At 44.8% G+C, this 25044-nt stretch overlaps 1 protein-coding gene across 2 annotated transcripts in view; it reads left to right on the top strand.

The window, feature by feature from the left end:
- Positions 1 to 25044, top strand: part of GLI3 (GLI family zinc finger 3) — a 263860-nt gene that overhangs the window by 200589 nt on the left and 38227 nt on the right. For both annotated transcript variants that reach the window (XM_059397219.1, XM_059397220.1), the window contains exon 10: positions 754 to 894. In XM_059397219.1, coding sequence (XP_059253202.1) covers positions 754 to 894 — 141 coding nt within the window. The remainder of the gene's footprint in view (positions 1 to 753; positions 895 to 25044) is intronic.

Below are 25044 nucleotides of genomic sequence, written 5' to 3' on the forward strand. Positions count from 1 at the left end.
GTGCCTGTCACAGCTCCACCGGCAGGGAAAGCAGAATTAGAATTACTAGTAAACCACTGCCCTGATTCCAAAATAGGAGAATCAACAAACTAACACACTAAAAAGAATCTAACCAAAAGAGAAAAAAGGCCAGTCTTTTGGGTAAAGACGGCGTGACCTAATTTAATTGCCTCCCTGACGGGATGATGTTTCCATTTCTTTTTTTTTCCTCTAGCATTCGGGGGGCAACATTTGGGCGTCAACTTCTTATCATCATTACAGTTGAGACTGTTGTGTTTTGTTTTGTTTTAAAGCTCTTATTTATTTGACAGACAGAGATCACAAGTAGGCAGAGAGGCAGAGGAGGAAGCAGGCTCCCTGCTGAGCAGAGAGCCTGATGTGGGGCTCGATCCCAGGACCCTGGGGTCATAACCTGAGCCAAAGGCAGAGGCTTTAACCCCCTGAGCCACCCAGGCGCCCCAGGACTGTTGTTTTTAATCCCACATTAACAACCTCAAAAATCATGCACACAAATGATTCCATATGTTTGACTTCTGTTCACAAAATGCAGCTGATAAACCTGGGCTCTATTTTATTTTTCCTGAAAAATTGCCTCCAGGAAGAAAGCCTGTGCAATCAGGGTTTCCTTTCTTTTCTTTTCTTTCTCTTTTTTTTCCTTTCTCTTATCTGCCCTTCCATTGTGTCTGATCTTTCTTTCCCTCTCTCCTCCCCACCCTACCCCGCCCTGCTTCCCTGCCCCCAATGCACCTCCAGGAACAGCCAGAAGGAACAACCCTGGTGAAGGAGGAAGGGGACAAAGACGAAAGCAAACAGGAGCCTGAAGTCATCTATGAGACCAACTGCCACTGGGAAGGCTGCACGAGGGAGTTCGACACCCAGGAGCAGCTGGTACACGTAAGTGGGGGGACGCCGGAAGTGGGCTTTACAACTATGTGACCTTTCCTGCGGGGTCAGCTGCCCTGACCCTGCGCTGAGTCCGGTTTCTTAGCTAGCAGCGTTGCAAACGGGAGAGAGCTTTATGACTTTCTGAGAATAAAGAAAACTCTGAGCCACGGTGCTTGACCTGTTCAGTCAGCTAAAGCTTAGTGTAAAATTCAATAAAGTCTTCAATAGAGAGCGTAATGACTCTGATCCTGTAAGCCAGAAAACACTATTTTGAGTTAGTGTCTTTGATGGTTATTGAGTAATAGTAAGCTGGACATGAATTATTATTAACCTTTTAACCAAGTTTGATTCTCCTCTCCTAGACCCAGACACAGCAGAAAAAAGTGTAGAGGTGGGGGATTCCTTTTCTCGGTTCTGCCTGCTCCTTCCAAGCTCTCAAGGTCCAAGGAACCTCCCACTATTTTTTGCAGCAATTAGTAGGTAGATGCTTGGGGAAGCCATTAGCACAATGTCTTGACTGAAGGCCAACACTTGCGGGGTGAGTAGTTCCGTGGAAAAAGTGATGTGTGTTTTAAAATGTGCTCAGTGGTGTGTCTGCAGCACGGTCCAGCCCAGATCCACACCTCGTCTCACTGTACCAGGTCCAGAAGTGTTGCCCCCATGGGTTTTATTTCCAATGACGCAGTGCGCTCCGTGCGCTCATGTGCATGTACCTTATGAGGCATATTTCCTTTGCCAGTGCTCCCTTTGATTTGGTACTCTCTTTCATGCCAGAAGAGTCTCCCTAGCCAAGGGGACTGGGAGTAACTGAGATGGAAGTGGCTCTCGATCATCGAGGCAGGACAGGCAGAGGCTCACGCACTCCTGTGAACAAACACAGGGTCTCATCGAGGCATTACTGATGTTCTGCTACGTGTGGCTGGTTCTTCTGCTTTTACTGTGACGGAACATCTGAGAGAGCAGCCTTGCTTGGGATGCCCTGCCCTGCCGCCCACCCCACACACTTGCCCCATTCACTCTTCTTTTCTAGTAACTTCTAATTTTAGAGGATCCATATTTCTTGATAACCCTTCTCCGCTGAAACACAAAAATTCTACAATTCTGGACACATCCCCCATCTTTCCTCGACCACAGTGTCATCTTCAACTTGGCTCCTCTTCTGGGAGATGTCCACACGTCACCGTCACGGCAATGACGTGGTTTTGCCAGTGTTCGCAATCTGTTAGGTACAGAAAGTTGCAAGATGTTAACATGACATCAGCAGGGTCTCCCCGCTCCCCCATTTCTTTTTTTAATCATGTCTCCTTGTAATTGTGTAGGAAGGATTATGGATTTCTCAGCACAGCAAGAAACCTAGAAAAGTCAAATGTTTTTAATTAAGGTATATTTCCAGATTTTTCCATGAACCTAATTCGATTCTTTCTCTTTCATTTGATGCGAGAGTTATTTTTAAGCCAAGCCTTACTTAATAACCCTTTCTTCTTGCTGACTTTTAATGGAAACCACAGACACGGTCCTACCAAAGACAGAAAGAAAAAGTTCAGAATTTTTCTTTTAGGGTAGACAGATATTCCCGAAGAGTGAACTGTGCAGAGAGTACCCTTAGTGATAGGAGGAGGGAACAGCCAACTTCGTGAGGGGAATCGTTTGCATGGGATCTGCCATCGTGAGCAAGACCTTACCAGAGCTGTTTGCTTTTGAAAATGTCCTCCTGAGAGGTGACACCGTCTTGTGGTGCCTTTTCTGAGGATAAGTCATTGTAGTTTCCAGGGAGTGCTATAATTATAGTTCCCCGGGTGAGGGAGCTTATTCGGAGTCTGTATTTCAAAGGAATCGTGTTCCTCATTAGAGACCAGGTTTGAGGAAGCATTTTTAACCTTCCTGCTGCCTACTTAACGCGGAAGCTTTTAAGAGAGTGACTTTGGAAGGTGTATTGAATCTCAGTGGCGAGATGCCTCTGTTTTAGTAGAGAGATCTCAGCAGTTTTGAGGTAAATCTGCTTAAACTATCGACCTAAATGACCACCATGGTGTGTGTCTTACCATAAAATATTGGAATGAATCCACGTACGGTGGAAATTTTTGATTCCAAACCAGCTAGAGGGAATTCATGTCAGGATTAGGAGAAAATCCAAGGTATTACCTTCATGATATTAATTTTAGTCTGGGATAAATTATATACATGAAGTGGGCTGAAGTTACACCTTGCAACAACCTCCATAAAAGCACTCGTTCGCATCACTTATTTTCCACCTTTTTGCTCGTTACCTGGAATGCAGAGATTCCAAATTTGTGCGTTTAAGTAGATTTTACTTGGTGTGACATTTAAGTCCCTTCCTCCTCGTGGGCGTAGCTGGTGGCATCGGCAGTGGCCTGGGAGACCACGGACACTTTACTCTTTGTCGATCGAAGGACTAGCTCCACATCCACCTAATTAATTTTCCATCCACGGGGAAAAAAAGTACCAGTGGCAAACCCCACTTTTTTTTTTTTTTTTAGGACAGAGGGAAGTCTTAACTGTTTCCCTTCCCATGGTTGTCCTCGGAGAGGCGACATTTAGTGAATTAGTTGGATTTTCATGCTACATGCAACCAAGAGGCAAGGCGTTAAACCATTCTGAAGCTCTGCCTTATTTATAGCCATGACCCATTCTTTTTCCCCCTCTTACAGTTAATAGAAAGATTCATGATTCTTCATGGTTGTCTATCTAGTGTCTGACAGGCCCGACCGCCTGCTAAAGCAAGTCACTATCTATAATTGATATCCTTCCGTGGAATAGGGTGCTGGCTGCGATTGAAGGGCTTTGCTGAAAGCTCTTAAATCCTGACAAGTTCTCCCCTTGTTCTGGTTCAGTCGCTGAGCCGCACGGTTGGAATTCCAGAGTCATTTGAACTTGGTGCAAAAGGGGGACATATGTTTCACATTAGCAAATCACACAGTTGAAGAGGAGAATTAGGGACTCCGCGGGCTCTGCCCGCCAGGTAGTCTCATTTCCAGCGTAATGCGCTCCATGTTCTCTTGAAGATTACCTTGTCCCATTACTGTCCCAACAGATGGGCTAAACATTGCCTTTCCCTTCTCTTCTCCTTTATTTCAAGCACCTGTCCTCTGCCAGGCGCGTGTTTGTTCTAGGTTTGCTGTGGGGTCTTTATCACGGGGACGTTTAATTAATTTCTCTTCCCAGCAAGATAATTATAATTGGGCTTAGTTACTCTCAAGCTAGTATTAAATTTGTCATAAATTGACTTCTAGGCCCGGAAGCTAAGAAGATAGATCTATACTTTTGTTAACGAGGTTTTGGTTACACTTGGTCCCTTTCTTGGTGTCGGTTAAAGTAGAATGGAACAAGAGAGTAAGAAGGGGATCCCGTATGAAAATAAATTCAAAGTACCTTTGATTAAGACTGAACTGATTATTGATTTGTCAAGATGCAAACGCTTTCGCTTCCCTTGACATCTGAAAGCATGTAGTCTAAGACCTCCAAATGAGGTGGAAAGTCCACATTTCTCCTTCAGGTCCAAATTATTATTATTATTATTATTTTAATTTTTTATTTTTACTGTCATGCACGGTACATTTTTTGCTGTCTTTGCTGTTGTGCATGGTATGTTACAGACACGAATCTTACATTTCAGTTTATTTCTGAAAGTGGCAGAATATTGGTTCTCAATATGTTTGTTGTCTCATGGCTTTTTGGCGGGGGGGGCATACAAAAAACTCAGCTTCCATCTTCTGGGCTGACCTCATGAGTGCAAGAGAGAGGCTTCCAAACCTTCCTGAGACCCATTTCCTGCTTGCATTCCTTCTGTCCCAGAACTCAGTCCCAGCTTCGGCTCTGGGAGGGTTGGATGCCTCTGAAACAATGCACAGCAGGTGCCCAAGTCCATCCTAGGTTCTCTGAAACCTACAAGAAACCTGCATGTAACCTGCACATGTTGTTTCTGAATGCCCCATTGAGTTTTCCGAGGGACTTTTTCAGAAGAGGAGAAGGAATGGATGTGAAGACCGTGCACCTCACTGTGGGTCACCAGTGCTTGGTGGCTGGTGGCACTTGCAAACGTCACTGCTGGGATCCCGTATCCCCACCCTCCCTAGCATCCCCCTGTTTGCTGGATCACTGTACTCCTTGATCCTCTGTTACAGTGACTTAACCCTCTTTCTGTTTTAGAAGTAGCACATACAATATTCTTTTCCTAAGGCCTGGAAATTGTCCAATTATGTTTTTTAACAGTCTGCGAGGAGCCCTAGGCAGGTGGGGGGCGCCATCTCCTGCTAGCGAGGCCAAAGGGGCAGAGAACCTGAGTTGTGTTTGTATTAGTCTCAGCCTCATCTGGGCTGGCATTTCAGTCCCTGTGCTCCATGCGTATCTTTTAAGCCCGGTGTCAGAAATTCACTTTTTTGTAGCGTGATTAACCACCTACTTAGATTTTCAATGCTTTCATAGGCTGCAAATTTTGATCTCTAAAGCATGCTGGTGTTGCCTTTATCAGAAGAATACAGTTATAATCACCTTTGCTGCCATTCAAAAACAAATTCTGGACGTAGGCAGCATGGAGACGAAAGGCTTTCTTTGTAATACCCTGGAGATTGAGATGTAAAGAAGGCACATCGAATCTGGGAAGAATTCGTGTATCCATCGAAAACGCGGGGACGTTAGGATGAGTTGGAGACATTATTTTCATATTAATACCATGATCCTAAATTTGCATTTTAAATGTTTTCCATCTAATTTTGATCCCTTTGCTCAAGTTGCTTTGTATAGCCTTACCTAAGAGAAAATTGAGCGTAAGACGCGATAGGGGTCTCAGATACGAGCGGAAATTAGTTGTGTGTGCACATAAAACGTCAAACGGATGAATGGAGATTTTGATCTTCTTTTCCCTACGTGGAGTTGCTAGTTAATTTCGTTACTCTGATTATTTGGAAATGTTGCATGTTAAAATGCAGGCTAAGGAGCACAAACTTCAAAGGCATCTTTTGACAATTGTGCCTCAAGGGTCACATTCTTTTTAAAGTTAGGGACTGAACTGCACCTGCAGAAATGCTTTCTGTAGGGAAAGGAGAGAGCCTGAGTGGGGGGCGCAGAGGGCCCTGTGGGCTCCCGGGGCCAGTGGGATTCTGAGTGGCAGCGTCATCTCCACCCTGACCCTTGGGATGACCTCCCTGGAAACATCTGACCCTCTAGAACTGTTATTTTCTCACTTATCATACTGTGAAACAGCCGTGAAAATAAATGCCCTCCCCAACATCCAAGGCCAAACGGAGATCGCACGCAGGAGGCCTAATGAGAAACAGACAGAGGGTTGAGAAGACCGCCTGGACTCTCTTTGTTTTATGTATTTGTTTTTGCAAGGTTGAGTCGGGGAGGGGAGGGGAGTGGCACTGATGGGTCTGTGGTTTCTGCCTGTGGGCTCTCAGGCTCATTTTATATTCATTGTTGCTGAACCTGCTCTTGACGGAGGCCAGCACACTGTTCTTCCCTGTGTAGGTCTGATCCATGGGACTTGGCCAAGCCATTTCACCTCCTTGGACCTCAGTTTTAGCAAAAGCAAGTGAAAGATTTGAATTAGATAGTCCTCAGGATAGGGATGGCAAACAGGTTTCCTCTCAAGTGCCCACATACTGGCTGGTGGGGTGCTGTGCTGAGCCCCCCCCCCCCCAACCTGCGCCACCCGCCACGTTGCAGCCTGGGAGGGGGAGGGGTGGGGATGCAAGGTTCTTTATGGATGGCTGCCCCCAGGTGGGGTTTGGGGGAAGGCAGTCACGTAGTCACATGCCATCTTTTCTTCTAGCAATGCACCCTGTAGATTAAGTGCCCTCCAGAATAATCGTATTTAATACTTCAAGGAGGTGGCATATTAATTACTTGAGTAATTATGGAATTATAAAAATTTCCCCTTTACTGAGGGTTCTTACCCCTTGAACAAAGAATAAGAAATCAATATTTCGAGTGAGATGTCACTTTACAGGATAATGTGTTAGTTACTTTCTTAAACTTGTTCTGCCTCAGGGTACCCCAGAAATGTTGCATTGCATCTCCCCAGATTACTTCATCGGAATCTTTAGCCAAGTAACTCTTTCTGCCACGTGGAGAGGATTTTCCTCGGAACTGGTTCTGAAGGCTGCTTTGGGTCAGATCTCCTGGAATGTTCTCAGCAGGCCCACTTTATACAAGAAGGGATGACGGTCACTTCGGGTCGGGCTGCGTATTGCGTGGGGACACACTTGCCTGTAGATCTTGCCAGCACAATGTGTCTTCTTGTGCCTCAGGAGTATGACGAGCGGACAGCAGCAGATCAGACATTCGCTCAGCCCCTCCCTGGAGACAGCGGGGAGCCGCCTACATGCTGCCCACTGCCCCAGCTTCGTGGTGGGCTCACTGCCAAGGCCAGCTCAGCCCTGACCCTCCGGGATGGGTCATTCTCAGGGGAAGGGGGAGACAAGGAAACATAAAAGCGTAGAGTGAATGACATATGAGCCGGACATAATGAAGCCGGAACTGTGTAGTTGAGATACTGAAGGTTTAGAAGAGGGGAGAAGCACATGAGTACTGTTGGGAAAGAGAGGCCTCTGGGAAACAGGTGGGAAGGGTTAAGGTCAAAGCAAAGCAGGGGGGGTCTACTTGGGAGGCTTGAGGATGATGACGATGTTGGTGATCGTGACTTTGGAAGAACCAGTAGCACCCGATCCCAGAGACTACTCGGGCTTGCCGCTGTTCTCCTGCGACAGCACAGTCCGTTCCAAAGCAGACAGACCTGGGTTCAGAGCCAGCTGCTCTCTACCCTAGACACGTCACATCCTTCTCTCTGAAATAAGAATAATAATAGTATTTACTTTCCAAAACAGCTGGGGGAGTTCGTTAAAAATTATACTCAAGAAAATGTTAGTGGTTCTTTGTCTAAAAGTGCGAAGACATTTGCCAGCTGCTAAATTCATGCACTTTGCCTCGAAGAACCTGGTTTAGGTTCGTGTTCAGGCAATGTTGGCCGGTCACCATGAAATTAGTAATTGCATAAAGATGTTAACTGGGCCCCTGGTCCATGAACCCCTAAGAGAGAAGGACTGGGCTGGGGGGGGCGGTCTCCAGCTCTGTTCCTTACGCTCTTGTTCCTTTCTCCTTAGATGTGCTCTCTCCGTATTCTTGCTCATGCAGTGTTGAGATTCAGAGCCTTACACTGTCTGGTGCTCTCTTGTCTTGAAGTCCTTCCCGAAAGTTCTTGGTGAGCAACCAAAACCAAGGCTTCTCCCCCCTGGACCCACTGAGGCTGAGAATTTTTTGTCGTGAGTGCTAGCCACCCTTTGTGTTGTTATCGGAGAGTTAACAGCATTGCTGACTTCTGCCCCCTAGGTTCCTGGAGGGATTTGCCCCCATTGTAATGAGAAATTTCTCCCAACGTTGCCAAATATCCTCTGGAGGGCAGAATTGCCCCTTTCTGTCCCAAATCTTTCCCTCCTCAAGCAGTATGGAAAATAGTAACAAAGGTGTCTTTGTGATGAAAGATAAATTTTCTCCTTAGATGTGCTATAGAATTTTCAAATTACAAGGAAAATGAACTTGTTAGTCTCTAACAAAAGGGCATTTAATATATATGGGTGTCTGTGTGTGCGTGTGCATATGCGTGTGTGTGTGTGTGTGTGTGTGTGTGTGTACACCTTGGTAGAGCTTAATTTTAAAGCCACATTTGTTAGGTTAGGCACTCAATACCTCTCCGCAAGGACTATACCCAGCCAAGTGCTTTGTCTTGGTGAAGAATTCCATCACTGCTTTTTTCTTTTTGCAGACCAAGGGAAGTCACTCAGACTTCCAGCTTCTGAGATCATGGCAGGCATGGAGATCAGGCTTCTGCTTTGACAGAAAACAGAACTCCAGAAACAAAAAGCAATCTTCTAATGCAAGGACTCTTGAAAATTCAGGGACGTTTAGGATTTCCTGGGATTAGTTAAATACTGCCGTAGATGATTTTTTTTTTCATTTCTAGAACAATTAACGTTAGCAAGAGAGCTATAAGTGGCATATCCTTATAAGAGAGGCCAAGGCCTTAAATATAAGCCATTCCTTCCCCAGCCCAGCCTATTACCAGTAAAACTAGCATTAATCAGTGAATGAAGGGAAGGGATATATCTTTGATTCCCACATCTGCCAAGAACTATTTCTGACTCTGAATAAGTCAGTCTACAGCTTTGGTCCTCAGTTCCTCCTCTGTAAGGTGGAGAGGGTTTTTAATTTTTTAGTTTTATTTTTTATTTTTTTGGTAGGGATAGAGTGAAATCATATATACATACATATATTCATCTATAAGGAGTTCCAATGAGGAGACACAGTCCTAATCAACCTAATTGAAGAATAGAGAGATTAAGGAGACTTTTAATCAAAGAAATTTGAAAGAATATATAAAGGCTTTTCATGGAAATTTTTTAAAATGTATATATGTCATGGATTCAGCCGCACATGCTCACCTGCGTGGGCCAGTGGTTTTACCCGTATGACGCATCAGCACCACCTGGTGGCCAAGGCCCAAATTGCAGGCATAGTGTTAAAAGGAAAAAGCCTCCTTGTCAGATTTCCAGAGTTGTGGTCAGTGTTGGGGTCAGGGCCAGAGCCAGAGAAGGGAACAAGACCAGACACATACATCATTTATGTCTGAGAGTGAGGGGAACGTATGGGCAAGGCCATTGGGAGGACCAGACACATACAAGCAGAGCAGCAGGAAAACCGGTAAAGTTAAATTTGCAGAAGTCACCAGAGAAAAGTCTGGTGGGTTCGGACATGGTTTTGAAAAAACAGGTCGATTTGAACAGGGAAAGACCATTGCAGGGAGGTGTTGGGGTTTCCATGTGGGAAAAAAAACAGCAGGAAGAAGTTAATGGAAGCAGAAGTTATAGGAGAATTTTATCTATGATAGTAGCTAAATAAAAGGCTGGGATTTTTGGCACTCTGTGGGGTTAGAAATATAATTACAGGATGATTCATTCTGCGCTTTGGGGGCTGAAGAGTGGTCAGTAGTGACCGATGTGGAACCAAAGCTCCTGGAAGGCAGGGGGCCACAGGAAGTGAGATTAAAGCCCAGCATGATGGTTTCCTGAGATCTACCTAGTGTGCTGGGAAACTGACTTCTGGTCCAGGTGGAGGGAGGAAAATCATGTGTTTCCAAGGCCAGGAAGGCATGAGCCTTGTGTGAGCCCTAGAAAGATCAGAGCTGAGCTATGCAGAGCCCAAGCAGCTGTCCCAGCAATGTCCCGAATGGGGCAGGACCAGAAGTGAGACTCCGCAGTAGAAATTGTGTTCGGTTAGATCTTAAAACTTGGGAGGACGGTTTGGAGATGTTTGACACTGACCATTTTTGCGGCTGGTGCGGATATCATGGATGCCCTTTGGAGAGCAGTCAGCAGCTTCCGGGCGACCAGCTGAGCATCTGGAGGGTGGTTTTGCCTGTGGAACCCTGTATCTTGTGTGCATGGCCCCAGGCTCATTCCCTAAGGGCCCCAAGACTCTGCTGTCTCTGTAAAACCAATCGGTCAAGGTCATTGGAGAATGGTCTCTGATGACTTACAGAAGATGCCGACCACAGTGTTACTCATATTTTTAGGGCCCACTTAGTCACAGTTTTATTGTGATTATTTAACATTTGTCTTTTCTCCTTGTTTTGGTTTTGGTGTGCCTCCTAATCTGAGGTTCCGAAAATGTCTTCCTAATGATTAGGATAACAGAATTGCCATCATCTGTCAGCTTCCTCTCCCCCACCCCGTACGGCGCTGGGGAGGGCCCTGCTTTAGGTGCCTGGCCCAATTCTGTCTCACCTGTTCTCTCCACGCCACCTTCCTACACCGTGTGTTTCTTGGGATGTTCACCTTGGAGCTTCCGCCGAGCGCTGTTTGCAGGACAGGCAGGAGAGTCCTGGTCCAGGAGGCGCAGGTCTCCCCAGGGGCTTTTCTAGGTGGTGGCAGAAGTTCTCGCACCTTCCTCTCCCGTCCTGCTGCGGTGAGTGATGGCACAGCTCCTGGGACAAGATAAAGCAGTCCTACAGCGAACACGACCCAACCCTCACTGTACTCTCCTTATGTTCCGTGGTGATAAACTTTGCTGGAGTCTCGGTACCGAGCCATTTGGCTTCTGGCAGGAGCTTTAATTGCTAAAATGCAGATTTTTTTTTTTTCTTGATCAAGAGGGGATTATTCTTGTTATCAGTCTAGAGCATCTTATTTCGAGATGAAAAGCCTTTACGGAATTACAGATGCCAACGTTTGTACAAAGCTTTTTGCCAATTGACAACTCAAAGGGAAAGTATGATTTATTAGCCTATAATGGCCAACCCTGAGCGATGGTTGAGGTCCCACTGATTTGTGAAATTGCTTAATGTGAACTGCCTTTTTACGCCACTCGAGCCCCAGGTTACCCAAATAAATGTAGAGTCGACGCTGTGTGATATGTTATGGGAGAGCGGAAAAGAAAAGGGGCCAGAGGAGGAAAGGTGGCTTCTAAAATCCATCTTGGAGATGCCTTTTACAGTAGTTTGGCTGATAAGCCGGTGGAAGAAAGATTAATAACAAGGCTTGGCGCTATCAGTACCTGCCTGTCGATTCTCTGTAACAGGGCTGTCTGTTCAGCATGGAAATTATTGATTAAATAAAAATTGCTATTAGATTGTGATGTGATCCATAATCACAAACAATGGTAGACATTCCTCTTTTAGATCCTCAGCCGTGTATCACGTTGTTTCTGTTTTATCCCTCACCGTAATTTATATTACACTGACACTTGAGCTCCTGAGGTTTCTTCTTTCTGCTGGGAGGCAGGAAAGCTCTGGCCAGAGGGAGAATGAAAGGGCGGCCAGTGGTCCTGGTTAGGGGTCCAGCTGGTTTCTTCACTGGGCTACAGCCCGGTTTACGTTTATTGGTTGGTTTTTCAACTTAAAAACAAAAAACAAAAACTGTGGTGGAATGCACATAACATGAAATTTACCTTTTGATCAATTTCTTTTTTTTCCCCAGCTTTATTGAGGTATAACTGATGAATGAAATTGTTTATTTTCTAAGCATACAAAGTGATGACTTGGTAGAACACAAAGTTAATGATTAACACCAAGTTCATTAACAGATCAATTACCTCACAGTTAGTTATCCTTTCTCAGGTATGTGGCAAGAACTCTTCAGATCTGTTCTCTTGGCAAAATTCAAGTATGCAATCCGCAATTCGGTATTCTTTTTTTTTTTTTTAAAGATTTTATTTATTTATTTGACAGACAGAAATCACAAGTAGGCAGAGAGGCAGGCAGAGAGAGAGAGGGGAAGAAGCAGGTTCACTGCTGAGCAGAGAGCCCAATGCGGGGCTTGATCCCAGAACCCTGAGATCATGACCTGAGCCGAAGGCAGAGGCTTTAACCCGAAGTCAGAGCCACCCAGGCGCCCCCACAATCCGGTATTCTTAACTGTGGTCACTGTGCTATACACAGATCCTCCAAACTGTTTCCTCTGATCAATGAAAGTTTGTACCCTTAAAATAGCATCTCCTCATTTCCCCATCCCCAGCCCCTGGCAACCACCATTCTAGTTTCTGTTTCCAGGAGTTTGACTTTCTTTTCCTATTCTTGGATTTCACTTACTGTATTTGCCCTCTTTTGTCTAATTTCACTTAGCATAATCCCTTCAGGCTCTCTCCATGTTGTCACAAATGGCAAGATGTGTTTCTTTTTTTATGGCTGAATAATACACACGCACACACACACACACGGAGCTGGCCCTTGAACAACACAGATTTGAACTTCACAGGTGCACTGATATTTGGATTTTTTTCAATAAATACTGTGAATGTGTTTTCTCTTCCTTATGATTTTCCTAACATTTTCTTTCCTCTAGCTTACTTTCATATAAGAATCAGTATATAATATATATAACATACGAAATATGTGTTAATGGACTCTTTGTGTTATCGGTAAGGCTTCTGGTCAACAGTGAGCTATTGGTAGTTAGGTTTTAGGGAGTCAGAGGTTACACATGGACCTTCAAGCGTGCTGGGTGTCAGGACTCCTAACTACTGTGTTGCTCAAGGGTCAGTTAATTACACACACCATGTTTTCTTTATCCACTTGTCTGTTGTCAGACCCTTAGGTTGCTTTCATGTCTTGACTATTATGAATAATATTGTAATGATCATGGAAATGCAGATACATCCTCAAGATACTGGTTTCATTCCCTTCAGATGTGTACACCGAGGAGGGGTTGCTGGATCCAATGGGAGTTCTGTCTCTAATGTGAGGAACCTCCATACTGTTTTCCATAGTGGCTGAATCAATTTACATTCCCACCAACAGGGCACAAGGGTTCCCTTTTCTCCATATTCTTGCCAACAAGTGTTATCTCTTGTCTTCTTTATAAGACATCCTAACAGGTGTGAGATGGTATCCCATTTGTGGCTTGGATTTGCATCCCCCAGATATTAGTGATGTGAAAAGCCCCTTGTCATGGACCTGCTGACCATTTGTATACCTTCTTTGAAAAAATGTCTGTTTAGATCCTCTGGCTACTTTTCAATAATTGCATTATTTGGTTTTTGGTTTTTTTTCCCCCCAGTTGAGTTATATGAGTTCCTTATTTATTTTGGATATTAACCCCTTATCAGATATGTGGTTTGCAAATATTTTCTCCCGTTCATAGTCTGCCTTTTCATCTTGCTGATTATTTTTCTTTTGCTGTGCGAGAGGCTTTTAGATTGATGTAGTCCCGCGTGTTTATTTTTGCTTTTGTTGCCTGTGCTTTTGGTTTCAACTCCAAAACAATCATTGCCAAGGCCAATGTCAAGGAGCCTTTTCTGTATGTTTACCTTGAGGAGTTTTATGGTTTCAGGTCTTTGATCCATGTTGAGTTAATTTTTTCTATTTTTATGTAAAAGGCCGCTGGAATGTGAATAGGGAATACATTGAATCTGCAGATCAGTTTGGATACTGTGGATGTTGTAGCAATACTGATTCTTCCAATCCAAGAACATGGACTGTCTCTCCTTTATTCATACCTTGATTTATTTCATTAATATCCTGTCATTTTCGGTGTACATGTCTTTAGTCTCCTTGGTTAAATTTATTCCTAGAAATTTCATTATTTCTGCTGCTGTTGTAAGTGGGATTTCTTTCTTGATTTCTCTTTCAGATAGTTTATTGGTCGTGTATAGAAACACAACAGATTTGTGCACATTGATTTTGTCTTCTGAAATGTTACAGCATTCACGTATTTATTCTGGTATAGTGTCTTTAGGGTTTTCTATACTTAAGATCATGTAATCTGCAAACAGAGACGGTTGTACCGCTTTCCATTGGATGTCTTTCGTTCCTTTTTCTTGCCTAATTGCTGTGGCTCAGACTTCCAGTACTATAGGAAAAGAAGTGGTGAGACCAGGCATACTCATGTTGACGATGTTAATGGTCATTAAATTAATCACCATTTAGAACATTCACAGTTTGTGCAACCCATCACCACGATGTATTTCCTTGACATTTTCATGACTCTGAAAGGAAGCTGAACCCACTAAAAGTGGTCACTTTCCTTCCTTTCTCCTCTGCAACCCATGAAAACCACTCAGCTGCTTTCTGTCTCTTTGGAATGCTTGTCTATTCTGAACATTTCATAGAAGTAGAATCCAAAATATATGACATTCTGTTTCTGGCTGTTTTCAGGATTTGTCTGTGTTGTAGCATGTATCAGTGCCTCATTCCTTTTTTATGGCTGAATAGTGTTCCATCTATGACTCTGCTACACTGAGTTTGTCCTTGCATCTGTTGACGGGCCTTTGGAGTGTTTCTATCTGCTAGCTATTGTGGTGATATGGGCTTTCATGGATAAGTTTTGTTTCAATACTCATTCTACTTCTTTGGGGTATATATATCTAGGAATGGAATTGCTAAGTCATACGGTCATTCTGTTTAACGTATTTGAGAAGTAGCCAGACCTACAGCAGGTTTTCAGTTGTGCTGTACAGCCTCTGCCTTCCCAGGTGGTCCCACCTGGGTCCCACCAGTGACCTCATTAGCCTCTCTGAAGTGCTCACCATTCTGCATACCTCCCATCCCCTTGCACAGCACCTCACCACCTTGCCAGGGCCTTGCCTCCTGTCCTTGAGCTGTGGACCAGACTTGCTCATGGATGCTTCCCTATAGAGTGCCATGCACCACTGCCATCCGTGGGCTCAACAGGCATCCCTCAGCAAAAAGCCCCCTACATCCACCGTTACTTTTCCCCAAACAGGGTAGGACTGTTCTGGACAAACACAGACACTGAACAATCAAAGCAGTAGGTCAGATGGGCTTAGACAAAGAAAACAGACCAAGAGGTTGGCCAAATTTCACTTCCAAATGGTGGTTTGGATGAATGGGGACACGGCTGATGTTCTCTTCGGTAGAATGAACATAAACCTCTCACAGTAGTAAATTTGGGGGTCCCTTGCTGGATCTTACTATTGGGATCCCTTCTAATGGGAGGGTCTTAAAAATGACCTAACTCACTACTTGCCCCCTCCCCTTTTTTTAACCAGGTACAGTGAGGTCTAGGAAAGCTAACTTATTTTAAACCACCAAATTTGTTCATTTACACACCAATCATCTTGTTTTAAATGGCTGTTCGGTGCATATGATGAAGATTCAGTTTTTTGACTTCCATAGCTATTCAATGTATACGTTTTGAACCCCCCACTCCACCACTCACCCCTTCCCCCAAGACATGCAGTCTCCGCCCCTCTCTATTTCCATTTCACTCTTGCAAGGGGAAACTGCCTGAGATTTACCCTGCAGCCCCCCCCCATAGTTGACGACCACTGAAAGTAGATACAACTCTTCTTCACAAACTTAAGATCCCTTATCAAAACAGAAGAGAAAGTCAGCTGCTTAAGGGCTGAACATCTGGACTCAAGATCAAACTCATGACCTCACCCAGAGCATGCGTGTGTCTTACGCTTTAGAGAGGATGTGCATCACTGCTTCTATGACGCTGTGGGATGAGGCAACACTTTGGAACCTGAAACACGGAGCTCTCAGCTCTCTGGCCACCCGCCCCTATTGCTTACCAGCTCTGCTGCGAGCTGCCGAGGGGCCAAGACAGGACATCTCTGGGGTGGTGGTCCTTGGTGCCTGGCACAGAGCGTGGTATCAGCTACAAAGGGACGACACAGATAGCCTGTCTGAGCTGGGTCGGGCTAATGAACCGGCGACTCTCGGAAGTGGAAGCTACTGCAAGAGAGAGAGTTGGGGGTCTCAAGAAAGCCATGCTAACCGAGCAATGACAACTTGGGTTCTCAAGCAAACACAAACATGAAAAATAGGGGTCCCAGTGAAATTCTTCGATAAAGTTGGGTTTTTGAATCGTACATACAAACGCTGGAAAGAAAGTGCATACATGGAGACAGGAATGAGCTCTGACAGTCTTTTGGGTGTACCCCGTGGCCTCAGATGGGCTGCAGCCAGATCTGGGGGTGCATGTTCCCTTGGAGCCGGTGGCTTCCAGGTGACATATGGTAGTGAAAACGGAACAGCTGCCTTCCTGCTTTGTTCTCTGTTTGAATGAGCGTGCCCTTGGGACAAGGACCTGGGGGTGCAGCAGAGATGTGACCGAAGCCTATCCTTGGGGCTCCCCTTGCAGAACAGGGACAGAAAGCCAACAAAGTAGAGGGCCTTTCCTACTGAAGTGGGAAGCAAGACCGTGGCCCATCAGGCCAGAATCTTCCAGGCAGATGGGCTTCTCCAGACCCCCAGGGCCAAGGTTCCTGATGCAGGTAACCCCAACCAGGATCAGACACTGGGAGCCATCATGGAAGATGGATGAGGCACTGGGAAGTGATGGTGGGGAGTGTCAGTCTGCACTTTCCAAAGGGCAAGAAAATGAACTCTGAAAATTAGAAATGGAGCACAGTGAGTCAGTTCCAGAAGAAGCGATGCTCTTTGACGATATTGTTAGACTGGTTGGTCAGGAAAATGCAGTACACGGGGACGTCAGCAAAACAACTTAGGCCAAGCCAGAAAGTGATGTGCTCAACAGCAGTTAGGAGACAGAGTCCTTGGATGGGTGATAAGGGATGGCTGGACATCGGCCAAGGGAGCTGTTTCTAGAAGCAGGCTGCTGCTGGGCTTGGCCCCCGGGCCGTGTTTTACTTAACAATTTGGTGTTTGTTTCCAGGCAGGAGGAAGTCACTGAGCGCAGTTATCATCAAAGATGTTTACAAGGAATTTTCAAATCTAGTTAATGACTGAATCAGGGTCCTCAAGGATCTTGAAAAATCAAAATACTGAAATAGCTCCAAGGAGATTAAAAATTATGATAATAACATAAGCCTTTAATTAACTATAAACTCACTTTGACTAGGCACTGAGATTTGCCTCCAAAACTCGCTAATGGGATTCTCAACTACAGAAACAGAAGTACCTTCTATTACACTCATGTTCAGACTCTTTCTGGAAAACACCACTCGGCCCAGTGTTCTGTGTTCTCAGGATACACGGATTTATTGTCATTGGATTGAGCAGAAGATGCAAACGTGACTTCTAAGGGTGGTTGATAGAACCAAGGAAGAGCAATCTGGGGTTTTCTGGTGGGCAGAGAGAGCCAGGGGCAGGATAACCATCTTCACACCTTTGAGGGTGTGTTTTGTGGAGGGTCGATCTGACTTGTGTTTGGATCAGATCGAGGGCCAGAGCCTGGAAACCATAGGGAAACAGATCTGTGCTCAGTGTGAGGAAAACTGATTTGACAGTGAGGGCTGGACCCAGTGCTGCCCCAGGAGAGAAGCAGTTCCTGAATGGGACAGTCAGGGATTTAACAGGACAGTCTGGGGTGCGGGATGTCACAGGTATCTCGGAACTTCCAGTGGGTTCTGGACTCGAGGAACCTGAGTCCCCCTCAAAGCTGAGAGAAATCCTTTTACTACAGAGGCTTCTTGAAACCATTTACGTGCTGTGTTCAGAGGAGGGCAGGTTGGCATTTGGGCTTAACTAAGAATAATTAATAAAATTATCTCTATTTTTTGTGTGTTCCTGACAGTATTTCCTCTCTAGTCCAAGCTTTAACTTCCTTATTGGTTTTTTCTTACAAAACGAATTACTGATGAGTAAAATGAACTCAACTGACGCACCGTTTGAAAAGTTCCCCAGGTGACAATCTTGAGATGAGAATTTGGGTTTGAGAGACCAGAGGGCGTCCTTGTATGCCGGAGCTGTCTGGAACCCAGTAACTTCTTGGGCTTCGGGGGCTTTCCTCCTGTTACTTTGATGTGGTTATCATATACGAAGATTCCCCTTGGAATTTTCTGCGGAAATCAGTCTGTTTTACTGTGATCGCGCATTTATCTATAAATCACTTACTTTTTTTCTGAGATACTGCCAGATACAGCTGTTAGTGCTAACCTGATTGACAGCAAATACTTTTGGATACTAGAAAAGGAATAGATTCCTTAAAAAACACTTCAGCTCTCTTGCTCGGGCCTGGGCCGTGGGTCTATGGCATACATATTTCTGTAGTTTGAAGGACATAAAACAGCCTGGTTATCTGGGGTTTTGCACCAGTTTTTCCCAGGCTGCAGTCCTGTGTGTAGTCCCAACCAAGAATTTTGCAATTATTTCCCACGTATTAGAGATTACAGAATACACTTTAAACATTCCCACGTTTCCTCCATCTCCCTGTTCTGTAGCAGCAAGTAGCTCTTGTGGGTTTCTTCTTTTCTCCTCTCTTCTTTCCTGCTTTTTTTCTTTTTCTTTTTAAGTTTCCTTCCCTAGCATCACTACCTTGAGAATTCATTTCCTTGCATCGCCCAGTGTTCTGGGCTGAGCTGAGATTTCCGGGGTGATGTCGGTGATTTGCTGGTAGGTCACCCGCCCTTCATTTCCTGCGTAAAGAATGACTGCTTTGTTCTGAGGGGTCTCCTGAGCCCAGGACATCTGGTCAAGCCACATCTGCCACGTGTGGGACCAGCCACTACCCTGTACCCTGAGAAGTGGCGGGACAGCATCACTGCTCCTGAAAAATGTCGAGGAATTGAGAAACGAGTAAAAAGAACGAATAAGAATGAATAGTGCTTTACCCACAAGGACTAAAAAAGAATTTTAAAGGACACATGACCATTGTTTCTTTGGCCACGTCCTTTAGGGTTCTGGTAATTTGAGGTCAGTAACATCTCTGCTGTGGAGTCCAGGGCTGTGTGTCTGGTCCACTTGAAGGGAGAGGTGTTTCCTTTGGAATAGCACAGTCCCCATATGGGAATGACCTAACAGACCCTGGCTGCCAAAACCTGTTGTTTTAGTCCCTGGGGGGTCATGTTAGGCCCGTCCCCTAATATCTGCAAAGGAATAGAGGCTCACATATTGTTTATCTAAATATTTACAAGCTGTAAGTCAAGCTTAGTGAGCTGTTGAACATTTTATACTTGGTGTTATGTAATATACCTGCAGAACAGCTGAGAAGACCAGAGTTAATAGAGAATTCTCCGGCTTCTCTGAGTCCTGTACCGGGGTGGTGGCCCCTGAGGTGGCTGTGTCCTGCCTTCCCCCTTATCCTCTCAGGTCTGCCTGAGGAAGTGTGGAGATGTGTGCCTGCGTGTCCTGACCCCCCAGCCACGAGTCCTGGGCCCAAAGACCACGTGTACTTTAGGTGAGGGTCTGGTTCGTCTTCACAAACAGGAGCCCCAGGAGCATCTGTCCAGGCACTGACAGGAGGCCTGGATTCTGATTGGCTGGGAGATCCCAGAATCCCAGCATCCCAAGTGTGGTCCAGAGGGAGGGTGGGTGCCGGGTCACTCGGACTCTTCTCCCCTCGGGGGAGGTTGTATGGCTGGAAGAGGCCAGCACAGGCCCTCTGAGGCAGCATCTCTCAGAGTGCGCTCGCAGGCGGCACTGGTCTACAGTGCGATAAGAAGGCTGTGCCCAGCGGAGATTGGAAGTTTCGCCGCAGAAATAAATTCTGTCTGCTGAACAAGCTGTGTGCTTAGCTGGTTTAGCAGTGGCCCCGAGTGCTTTATTGGAGAAGCAGAGGTCTGCTGGGTCTCACACCTGAACTGCTCAGCAATTGGCTTCCACGGGTCCTGCAGGTCCTTTCTGGGGTTCTTACCTTGTTAGAGGATCTAGTCCGTGTTTTCATCTCGTTGGATGCCTTGTATATTCCCTCCTTTGCCTGGAAAAACCCTGAGGAGGTGAATTCTTGCTGCCCTTCCTGAGTCTTCCCCAGGGGGCCCGGGTCATATGCTCACGGCCCATCGGAGTGGGTGTCCCCTCAGTGGCCCAAGGCAGCATCAGTCACTGTTCATCCTGGGCCTCACCCTAGAGCTGGGGGGAACCTGGGAACCTGCAGTTCTGACAAGTTCCCGGGTAACTCCTGTGTGTGCAGAAAGCCCTGGCCTCGCAGGCCATCTAGAGTAGGGCACGCCAGCAGGGGCCCGCTCGGGCTGTGTGGTTAGTAGCTCCCGTCCCTTACATCGCGTAGAAAATCTTAGCTATTTGCTACCTTCTGAAGGGGAACACGTTCCGACAAGACATAGTGGGCAAACAACTAGGCTCCCAGGGGTAGAAAACGTGCCTTCAGTTTGGCTCTCAGAACTGTAGCCTCATTCCGACTGTAGAGGCTGTGCTGAACTGGGGGCTTCCAGGAGGCCGTGATTTGTGTTCTCTGTCCCCTCCCCCCATACACTGCCTCCCAAATTCCTTCCTTCCCGCTTCCCCTCCTCAGCTCCTCTCATCGCCAATTGACTTTGGACTCTGGAGACTAGAAATGAGTGCAAGAAGGAAAGAGAAACTGAGCAGCAAACAGGAATGTAGTAAAATAAATGGCCTTTGCCTTTAATTCCTGACCCTTGTGCCCCCCCACCCCTCTGCCCAAACCTGGCAGCGGGCTCGTTGGGCTGTGGCAGAGCCAGGGGGGACATTGTCTGAATAAGGGACAAAAGGGGGCACTTGGTGGTATATGGGCTTTCTCCAGGTCTGGGTGTCAGCCTCTTCCCACCAGCAGCATGCAGAGGTGGGCGCTGCCCCCAGCCTGGGCTCCGGGGAATTTGGAAGTGCCTCTCCTTGGGGGCACTCATTGGCCCTTGGGCTCCATGGATGGATGTGTGTTTGTCACAGAAACAAACAGGGCAGTGTGGGCCCCTGATGGCCCTCTCGAAGGGCTTATTAATACAGTGAATAATCACAGAGGATGATGAGGTCTTAGGTCTCCAGCATTTTATTTTGTTTTCAAAGCTCCGGAGCCTCCCTGGAACTCTCCATCCCACCACACTTCATGAGGTTTTTCAAACCTGTAATTTAGCCCTTGGGATTAAGTGCTTTGTCTGTGCTCATAAAAGGCTATAAAACTGCTGGCCTCTATAGATGCATTTAAACTCAAAGAGTCAGTTGGTTCCAACATGCTGGAAGTTTCTTTCCAAATTTTTTAATTGCAACCCAGTATAAAATTTAAAAGGGTTTTGGGGGGTAATTAAATGTATGCAATTAATGTAGTGTATAATGGCCCTTCCTGTTAATTTTCACAGCCCCAATACTGTTTCTCTTCCATATCCTTTCCAGCCCCGTGGGCCTCTTTTACTATTACTCATACGCCAAAGGTCCCTCCCCAGGACCTTTGCACTTGCTATTCCCACTGCTTGGATCTATCTTCTCATAGAATCCACAGACCTTCCTCCAGGCATCTGCCCAAGTTCCCATCACATCGGAGAGGTCTCCCCTGACCTGCCTGCAGACAAGGACATTTGCACACTTGGTATCACTGTCTTTATCCTGCTTTTTAATTTTTTACACATCTCACAGTGGAAAACATTATTTTCTTAAACATCATATTTTCTGCCTCCTACCACAAAGCTGTGAGCACCATGAACTTAGAAACTTTTATTCTTTGCTGAACTCCCAGGGCCAAGACTGTCCCAACACATAGTAGGTATTCTGTACATGTTGTTGAATGAATGAGGACTGGTTTTCTCTTTAACCCGAAGACTAGAAAGTGTGTGTGTGTGTGTGTGTGTGTGTGTGTGTGTGTGTGTGTGTGAATTCAGGGTGGTGAATACTTTTTAAGTAGGTCAAGACTTCTCTACCCATACATCCATCTCTCCGTCCTTCCTTAATATGGACTTCAAAGTTCTAAGGGGACTACACCTGCCTCAGCTGTAGATGGGGGAAAGTAACAAAGAACGCCAAAGCGACAGGAACCATTGAAGTGCAGATAACTTAAAAACCCCAAAATAATCCATAATGCCTATAAAAGAAACACCAAAGGCAACTTTCATTAAATTTTTTATTGAGTTTCTCTCTTCTTACAGTATTTTTTACAGCAGAGAACATACTGAGCAAACCGGTGTGCGAATTTACATTTTGGATCTTATTTTCGACGTATGACCTCATTGTCATTGTGTGATATTTAGGGGTTTCCCCGACGTTTTTTTTTTTTTTTTTTTCTTCATGATCAGAAATAATAAACACCTTTGTGTAAAGTTCTTTGTTCCTATTTTGGATTCTTCTTTTTCAAATATAATCTCTAAAATGAAGGAATGGTGTTAAACATGAACTTCAGGATGATTCTGACTCCATTTAAAAGAATGTCACTGGAATTAGGCCTGAGATTTCATTAAAACATTAAATTGAAAAGAATCTGTGTTCTCCAAAAATTCAGTTTTCCCATATAATAACGGGGTATAGGTTTTATATCTGAGCTTTCTTTTTTTTTTTAATTTTTTAATTATTTTTAAGTGATCTCTACACCCAACTGGGGCTTGAACACACAACCCTGAGATCAAGAGTTACATTCTTTACTCGCAAACCAGTCAGGTGCCCCTATATCTGAGCTTTCTAACTTCATATTTTTTTTCTTATGATCACCTTGCATTTCTCTTCTTGCCCATTCTTGGGTATGAAAATTGGTCCCCACATTTTTTTGTTTTGTTTTGTTTTGTTTTTTCCCAATTAGCTGTTGCTTTTAATAGGAACGGTGCTGGGGTTTTGCATTTGCTCACATTTATTTCGTGTGCGGTTAACCTCCTACATGTTCTTGATGGTCCTTATCTAATAGACTCCCATCATCTGCCAGTAATAATGATTTTGTCTTCTTTCTAAAAGAGAGAGATTTTGTTTCTGTCTCACTGCATGGGATAGATTTCTTGAAATAGTGTTAGATAATTCTGCTGGTAGCCACAACCCTTCTTTTGTATCTGGTTTCCATGAGAATGTGTTTAATCTGTGTAATTCATGTAAGAAGGATAGTATTTGGACATGTGAATGACGTGCCATCTTTCTATTCTACATTTCTAAGAATATTATCTCAAAAGATTTTTATGTTAGTTACTGGATTACCCTCTTGCTACCTAAGGAACTTGCCTCGTGCTATGATATATTTCTTGGTCACCCTAGAAGTTTCCAGCCAAGTTATCAAATAGGTTAGTGGTCAGTTCATTCTGGTTTATTATTTCCATATTTTTATCACTGAGATTTATACCTTTGTTTCTTTTTTGTGCTGCTTTGGTATCAGAGTTACGCCAGACTCTTTCTTTTAAATGTTCAAAGTTATTTCTATCATTTCTGCCTCCATAGTTCCTTCCACAGCATAATAATCTAGTCCCTGGATATTTTAAATAATAGCCCCGTAAAAGAGAAACCATGAGAGATTATTAACCTCAGGAAACAAACTGAGGGTTGCTGGGGTGGGGGGGGCGGATAGGGTGGCTGGGTGATGGACACTGGGGAGGGTATGTGCTATGGTGAGTGCTGTGAGTTGTGTAAGACTGATGATTCACAGACCTGTACCCCTGGAACATACATTATATGTTAATTAAAAATAATAATAATTTAAAAAATGATTGACTTAAGTTAAAAAAATAGTCCCATAAAACTTTATGGGTCTAGAGTCTTCTGAGAATAAAATTCTTTCATAACTTTTAAAAGTTCTTCTTATGGTTTGGGGCATATTTGGATTTTTAACTTTCCCAGTTAATTTGAGTTATTTTGATTTTTTCTAGAAAGTCACCCATTTCCTGGAGATTTTCAGTGTCGTGTTATCTGGCTGTGGTTACCTCAGCTCTTTTATAAGTGCCCACTGTGTGCTTAGTTGTGTCACCTTCATTTGATTTGATTTTCTGTCATTCGTATTGTCCCCCAGCTGCATGGGCACATTCGTGGTTTCTCTTTTTATTTTAATTTTTTTCCTCAAAAATGCATTTCTGCAATTAGTTACTAATTCTATTGTGTTGCATTTTGTCTTTTTTTAATGATTTTTTAAAAAAATTTTAAAGATTTCGTTTATTTGAGAGAGAAAGGGTGAGAGAGAGAGAAGGAAGAGTAGGGGGAAGGGCAGAGGGAGAAGCAGACACCCCACTGAGCAGGGAGCCCAAGATCATGACCAGAGCCGAAGGCAGAAGGCTTAAGGACTGAGGCACCCAGGTGCCCCTAAATGTTTTTCTTTATCATGCTATTCTTGGACTGATTTTTGCTTTCTTCTCATATGACTTCTGGAATGAAATGTTCTTTCTTTTTTTTTTTTTAAATAACACACGCACTTAAAGACGTCAGCATTAACTTGAATTCACTTTGACTCTGTCTCCTAAGTTTTGACAGTCTTTTCATATTTCAGAATCAAATAATCGATTTTTTTTAAGAGATTGTATTTATTTATTTGCCAGAGAGAGAGCAAGAGAGGAACACAAGCGGGGGAGTGAGAGAGGGAGAAGCAGGTTTCCCACCTAGCAGGGAGCCTGATTCAGGGTTCAATCCCGGGACCCTGGAATCATGACCTGAGCAGAAGGCAGATGCCTAATGACTAAGCCACCCAGGCGCCCAAATATTTGATATTTCACAACAAATACGTTTGACCTGCTGCTGTGAGCCAGGCACCGTCCTGGGTTCTGGAGATGACCTGTGAACAAGACCTGTCCCTGGTCACGTTGCCAGCAAGCAGTAGGGGCAGCCTGGCCTCTTCCTAAGTGGGTTAACCAGGACGCTGTGACTTATGCCCCTGGGCGTGGGATTTTGTATGTTTATTAGTACATTTAAGCTTGTGTCACTTCATAGTTTTATAAATAACAGGAATTTTGGTGTGCAGTCTCTGCATTTAATGAGGTTATTTTCGTGGCGGGCTCTCCATTCAGTTCCTTAAACATTCTGTGTGCAAGTGGAAGCAAAGCAAGAGTCTGAGGCGAGATTTATTCGTTCATTCAGCCTTTCGGATG

The sequence above is a fragment of the Mustela nigripes genome, chromosome 4, assembly GCF_022355385.1.
Source record: "Mustela nigripes isolate SB6536 chromosome 4, MUSNIG.SB6536, whole genome shotgun sequence".
NCBI classification, from domain to species: Eukaryota; Metazoa; Chordata; class Mammalia; order Carnivora; family Mustelidae; genus Mustela; species Mustela nigripes.